Raw genomic sequence first — 7,456 nt, forward strand, 5'->3', positions numbered from 1 at the left:
TAATATTCTTTTATGTTTTTAAAGTTCTGACACTCTACAAGTGTTCTTGTTCGTTTGTCATATATTTTTAGAGCTTCGCTTTTGTGGAAGTTGTCATCATTGTTATATTCGAAGATTATTGGTATTTTTTCTCGCCTGCATATAAAAACCAATACTCATAAAGGATAGATATGCAAAAAAATGATGTATTACCATAATACTGGTGGTATAAAAGTATGTCGGACTATCTATACATATATATATATATCAGGGATAGAGGGGACAAGTATATGTACTGGTACCCAAAGTTTTGTTAGCACATCAACTCGTTTGTTGGGTTAAAAACTTTAAGTATTTTTTAAATATATCTTGATTAATTTGTTTCAAACTAGCAGCGTCAAAGCATTTCAAACTAAAATTTAATCTAGAGTAGGTGCAATTTTGTTTTATCATCATTGGGAATGTACTGTACATAAATTTATCGTCAATTGTCTTTTCACTTAGGATCCATTATATATATCTTTTAGGTCAAAGGAAGGTTTATAACAATTATGGGGTAGGGGAAACTTAGAACCCCAAAAATAAATCGCAACTAGAAAAAAAACTCCCCCTACCAAAAAATCTTTTTCTTTCTAAATCTGAAATTAGAAGTGAATGGTCGACCTACACCACTTCTCCATAGAGTTTTACAGGGGCATAGCTGCTAGGGATCTACTGCAGTTCACGGTAAAATATTGCTGGTAACGAATATTGCCAAAAATCTATGAATTTTAAAGGCTGCTAGCTGCCAAACGGCTGAAAATACAGATCATGCCCGCACACTGTTTTAAGCAGCATAAGAAGGCCTACAAATAATCTGGAATAGCCATAAATCAATAATGCATAATTATCTCGCAGTGCAGAGAAATGCGCGAAAAAGACCTATTTTACGCGTTTTTTCTTCAATGAAGCTTTCCCTGTGCATCATTGGATCTTGGCTATTCCAGATTATTTGTAGGCCTTCTTATACCGCTTAAAATGGTGTGCGGGTATAATCTGTACGTTTAGCCGTTTGGCAGCAAGCAGCCTTTAAAATTCATAGATTTTTGGCAATATTCGTTACCAGCAATATTTTACCGTGAACTGCAGTAGATCCGCTGCTAGAACTATTATTTATTAAAGAAAGAAAAAAAAGATTTTTCGGTTTCTTTATTCCTAATCCAGTATGTGTGTATACCCTACTAATACACATCTTATTTTCGATATTCAATAGAATTTATTATAGCCAATATTATCATAGGCATATTTTTGCCATATCCTTACATGCGTAGAAACAAGGACAATTAATTTCAGTGGCGTGCAAAAGGATTCACCATGAGTGGGGTAAAACTTTGTGGGGGTAAAAAAAATGAGAAGATACCGAAATTTATGTTTTACTTGGGTGTTTACACCCCCCTTTTACAAACTCAATATTATATCAAACATTAAGGGAAATAGACGAAAAAACAGAAAGTTTAAAATATCGAAATTTTTGAAGTATTAAAAAAATCATTATTTTAAAAATTCTTGAATATAGAAGAACATACAGACACTAACAACATTAGAGTAGCTTCGCTAATAAAGTTCTATATAAATTATATTATAGTCTTCTAAAATTCACGTGCCTGGAAAATATAAGTCCATAGTTTGTTTAATAGCGAAACATCTCTACAAGTAGCCGTGTCCTTCAGTTTAATGGAGAATAAAAATGTTATAACTAAAAACTTTGTTATGAAAAAAGACATAAGAAGCCCTCTTTATCTTTTAAAATTTCTATGTGTTAGATTCTGCCTTTGCCAGCATAACCTGGTATATCATACTAGCATCGCACTTGCATTCTCCTTCAACCACCCCCATCCCTTCCTCCGACACCGTGATCCAATAAGAAAAATGTTGAGACCTGTTTCTGAAAACAAGGACCAATGCATGTGTCATATAGTCGAAAAGTAGGTGAATTTAAGTAAAGGAAAGTGATTTTTATGCATCTGTACAAACTTTAAAAATATGTGATTGTACAGGGTAGCATCACAGAAGGACAGACAGACAGACAGACACAAACACAAATAGAGTATCTTTGTTAATAAAAACAAAGATGATTACAATTAAAATTATTATTACTCTCAAATTTGATTTAAAAATCTTTGGATAGCATATAATTTAATTAAAATTTGATAAGACAAAAAATGTCTCTTGGAGAGGGGAAAGATGAAGAAAAGAGTCCTGGTAATTCCATGGAGCTCACTTCAATGGAAAACCAGGACAAAAATACAGAAAAACCAATGCCAACTTCACCTGCTAAAACAAATAAAACAGGTATCAAAATTTAATCATTTTTCTGGATAAGAACTGGTTTTGATTAAAACTGTAAAATTGTGTATCCTATTGTATTAGAGACAATTTACCACGATTAATAAATGAAAGTCATAGCTCATAATATTAAAACTTGATGAAGGGCCGAAGGCCCGGGCCATTATCACTGGAACGCAAAATTTTGCAAACATGCTGTTATTCGTTGGCATAAAAACTTTGGGTATTCTTATTAGATTTTGATTGGTTGGTTCATAACCTGTAGTGTAATTTAATCTAAAGATGAAGTAATATTAATTATCACCATTTAGGATGTATTAATTTATAATCCATTGTCTTATCCCCAAATATCCCTGATTGTATCTAGGAGAGAGTTATTATAAAGTAGTGGATGGTTATGGAGATACCAGTACTGTTCATGGAGTTGGATATGTACTTGATAAAGAAAATCCCTGCGCTGGTAATTATTTTATGCTTTTAGGGAATAATATTAATTTAAGATTTTTCATCATTATGTAAACTACAAGCGGGAACGCCAATAGGGACCCATGATGCGGGGTGGAGGCAGCCGACCCCCCCCCCCCCTAACCTTCATCTGTAGATTTAACATAAAAAGTTAATAATCTCTTGATAGGGTAATGGTACCTTCCCAGGGCAAAAGAGAAGCACTCTGTAAAGGAGAATCATATCGGTTCAGTTGTTGCGTTAGACACACAGACAGAGATCCTTTTGCTTTATTAAAAGGAATTCTATACTTCACTAAGTACATTAATTTTAATATTTTGAACTTGTCATTCTTGTTTTTTTGTGTTTATTATAAATATATATAGAAATCTAGATGAAAATATCCTTAATTGAACCAATAGTACCTTAGTGTAAGAACGTTTCGACCATAATATTTAGACTGCCACCATTTTTTTGTTGAAAATTTTAGGTTTATATATTGACACACTAGAATTGAAATTTTGTAAAAATCTTTAAAATTTATATCACACAAAAGCTTTAAAAAGACACTAAAACTGGGTCTTTTTGCAGATTTTAAAAACTTTGCAGTGCTTGTGTGATCGAAATTTTTGCATTATAGAGGAAATATTTTGCATGGGTCATTTTTTTTTGCATAAATCAATCAAAATTTTTCCAAGGCGGAACTAATTAATATGTATTCTATAATTTAGACCGCTGTCTGTTTACTTGCTTGATCATCTTGTTTGGGGCGTGTGCAGGTATACATAATTTTTTGTAAAGAGGTTGGATGATTGTCTGTATGAGCATAAAGCTATTCATTAAATAGAGTCTACCATGCTGTTTCGCTCGTGTAAGATAAGAAATTTGACTACATTTTTGTTATTATTGAGAGGTTTTATACAAATCAGATAAAGATATTTTAAAACAACATACTTAGATTTAAGAGTTAAAAATAGTATAGAGATGTTTCGCTTATAACATTATGCCTGCTCGCTTAGGAATATATATTTGAAAAACAAAGATAATTGTATTATTATTTCTTTCTAAAATGTAATGAAACAAGGATGACAACATCCATAAAAGCAAAGCTCTATAATGGAAGGACAAACGGACATTAAGGCTTGTATAGTGTCTGAAGTGAATAATCAGAATATAAATGTATAAGAGTCGAAGCAAAAATTTAAGTATATTTGTTGAAATCAAATAAGGCTTGATACAGGATAATGTTTATGGACATACTTACATTTTTAGGACTTGATTATAGAGTTGCTTCGCTTATGATATTGTACTTTTTTGTCCCAGGAATCAGTATACCAAAAATCAGATCAATTGGATAATTAAATCACATAAAAATTTGTTGTTAAAAAGTAAAAAATTAACATGTTTAAAATGGACGTACGGACATTCTGGTAGTGATTATAGAGTTGTTTCAAAAATTGTTTCTAAGACTGAATACTTTTTAATTGTATAATCAGGAAACTATGTTGATTGAAATGATATTCCTTAGGTTATCTGATATTTCTTGGTGTTGAGGGCTATGCTAATTCGACGGTAGGTTTGTTTTTCTTCAGTAACCTGGCAACTCTATAACTCACTTTGTTTGTCCGTTCTGAGTGGAAATGGGGGGTCAGGGGATCTTTAGTTTTCAATGTAGATCAATAATACCAAACCTGAAAAGAACGAGATTGAAAACGACTTATGTTAAAAATAAGGTTGTGATTTCGAATTAATACTATTCTCCCTTAAAACTACAAACAAACAATGTAACTATAGAGTAGTTTCTCTTCTGAAAAAGTGTATAATCTATTTTCTCCTTGACTAAGATTAATACTTTTTCAATGAAAGCAGTATTAGAAAAAATATTTTTAAAAATTGGATTGATATGATTGTTCTTGAATCGTACTCTACTTTGTTTTTACATAAATCTTTTCTATGATTGATTACTCCCTTCTCTAGGGATAATACACATAGTACTTTTATTAGGAATAGGATTTTAAAATTTTGCACATAACCCTTATAAGTCTGACCTTAAAAGTGCGGGAAAACGGCAGAGGATTTTCAAGAAAATTTTAAATATGCCATGTATGATGTAAACATATTAGAATAGATTAAATTTAAAATTTGAAGTATCTAAGTCAAAAATTGCGATCAGAGACGCCATATTAAGATTGCTGGAAGCCTGGAGGATCAAGACCTGCAGGAACATACCTACAACCTGAAATAAACTTTAATAATTTAAATATTATACCTTATAGGTTTATAAAAATGAGGAATTGCTATTTTTTTCTCAATTGTATAGACCACAGGTTTTTATATCAAAATGCAAAAAAAAGAATATTTTTTGTCTTAAAAAATAGCTTAGTATGGTAGCAATCTTAAATTGCTCATCCTAATTACTAATACGAATAGGACGGTTATTTTAATGCAATAGTTACTCTATGGAAAAAATACGGACAGTTACAAATTCTTTTCCATTCATTTCACATCAACATTTTCCAATTCTCTATATTTCTTCAATATAATATGTAGTAGAGGGTGTACACATTCACAAAACATTCAAAATGGGGGATTTTTATTTGATTATGTTATTTTTTTATGTATTTCATTGCATTATTGTTGAAATTAAACTCATCTATCTATCAAATCACAACCCCCCCTTTCAAATCATAACCCCCCTCCCCCTTCTCCACAGAAATGGGAAAAATAATTTAAGCATTTATTTTAATGTTTTGAAAACCATAATCAATAAAATTTCTGTTTTTTTTATAATTAAAATAAAAAAATCTTAATCTTAGTTTATTTAAAAATCAATAAATTTCAGTTAGAATTTCAATATGTAATCAGTGGTTGGGTAATCAGAAATATGCTGATATAGAATCAAAAAAGACTTATCAGTTAACATTCAGTACCTGGGCCAAGTTTTATTATTGTTTTCATCATGTAAGTTCCAGTCAGCCAATCAAGGATTTTCTTTGAAGACAAAATAAGAGTTTCTTTGCTACCTTGAAGATAAAGCAGAAAATTATACTGTTATGAAATTAAAAATAAATGATGTTATACCATTTCTAAAAGTGTGCATTCCAATTTAGAGAAAACCAAACCTAATAAAGAAGATCTACAAAAGTATACTTCCCTCACTTAATCCATAATAAAAAAAAATTGAAGCATTGAAGGACCCTTACAGGAAAATGATTTTGACTTAAATGGGGTGGAGATGCAATTGGTCAGGGGAATTTGGTCAATACAATTTTTCTATATCCAAACCGACGCCTATACAAAGTCTAAAAGGTAAACTTAAAGGTAAAATATATTATAGCCTGTTTTTGTATCCATCTATGTAGAAGATAGAATCAGGATGTCAGTTTGTTATTAAATAACAGATAAAAGAGTCATATACATTTATTAAAGGTGTTTTTAAAAAAATTGAATAAGATTAACGCTTATATTGTATTATCTAGAGTTTAACTTAAATATCCTTAAAATTTACCATTCTTGTTGTGCATTATTATGTAATGGCCCAAAAAAGAAAAAAATCTTTTTCAATTATGGGAATGAATTTTACATTTTTAAGGATTCATTTCAAGGTTTTTTCATAATAATACTGCATTAGTAAGGCAAATAATACATAAAAAAATCATTCCATCACTTAAATATTTTATATATTGTAAAACTGTTGTCATCAACTTTTTGTTTGATTACTGTACAATTATTAGTTTAAATTTTATTTTTTATTAGATGAATAAACACAAAATAATGAACAATGTTTGATGATGATATATTAAACCTTTTTCTGTTTTTTGGATAATTTCTATTAAACTATATAATATGCATTTTTCTGTATGGTTAAATGCCAGTTTTAATTCAACTGGCATGAATCAGATTTAAAGCCTCACTCGAAATTTTATTGACAGATATAATAGTAAACTGAAAATAAAGTAAAAATTACAATCTAACTTTGATAAAGATTGAAATAGAAAGATATAATTATTACTACTTTCAGGTCTTGATATCCCTTAGCTCAAGATCTAAGCTAATTCCGGATATACCAGCACCAACAGTTTCCATATGTACAGGCAGTACTAGTCTACAGAGGATGGAGATGGCTCTCAACAAAAGCATCAGTGATTGGATAGAAACGGTGATTCATTTTTAAAGAATATTTTTCTCCCATTGAACATATGTGTATTTTGTAATTACCTAATATTTTATAATTGGTAAAGGGCACCTTCTTCTTCTTAACTGTTCTTCTTATACTCTGTAGTACTAGATTTCTTCACTCATTGGTTGTAGCCAAAAATTGCTCATTTCTTATTGGCTAAAATTCTAAGCCTACTCTTAATATGTCACATTGAAACTCTTTCTCATTGGCTAACATTCTTAACTTTTCTCTAATAGGTCACATGAAAACTAACTCTAAAAGTATTAAAATTCATCATCATAACATTTGCTTTATTTAGGAGTTGAATGGCAATGTTACAGTTTCACTATCTGATTACTTAAAAGAAAAGTTTAATATCACCAAGGAATTTATGATCAACTTAAAAAAATACAGTTTTTCTTTTCAGTTTTAATATAATGTACAAACTCTGCTTAAGTCTAAGAAGAAAAGTTACACTTAAATGAATGACAATTAAATACATATTTTATTTTATTTTTAATAAAATTTAAACTGAAGAATTTTTAATTA

General features: G+C 30.0%; 1 protein-coding gene across 1 annotated transcript; it reads left to right on the forward strand.

Annotated features, from left to right (window-relative positions):
- The first annotated feature begins 2,177 nt into the window (after nucleotides 1-2,177).
- Nucleotides 2,178-7,340, forward strand: LOC145330778 (uncharacterized). Its single transcript, XM_080175444.1, has 6 exons — nucleotides 2,178-2,310; nucleotides 2,672-2,764; nucleotides 3,480-3,527; nucleotides 4,277-4,320; nucleotides 6,770-6,907; nucleotides 7,227-7,340. Exons 1-6 carry the CDS (start codon nucleotides 2,181-2,183, stop codon nucleotides 7,338-7,340), a joined length of 567 nt encoding a protein of 188 aa, XP_080031570.1. The 5' UTR covers nucleotides 2,178-2,180.
- The last annotated feature ends 116 nt before the right edge of the window (nucleotides 7,341-7,456 follow it).

Source organism: Acartia tonsa, chromosome 10, assembly GCF_053477335.1.
Source record: "Acartia tonsa isolate MP-2025a chromosome 10, ASM5347733v1, whole genome shotgun sequence".
Taxonomy (NCBI): Eukaryota; Metazoa; Arthropoda; class Copepoda; order Calanoida; family Acartiidae; genus Acartia; species Acartia tonsa.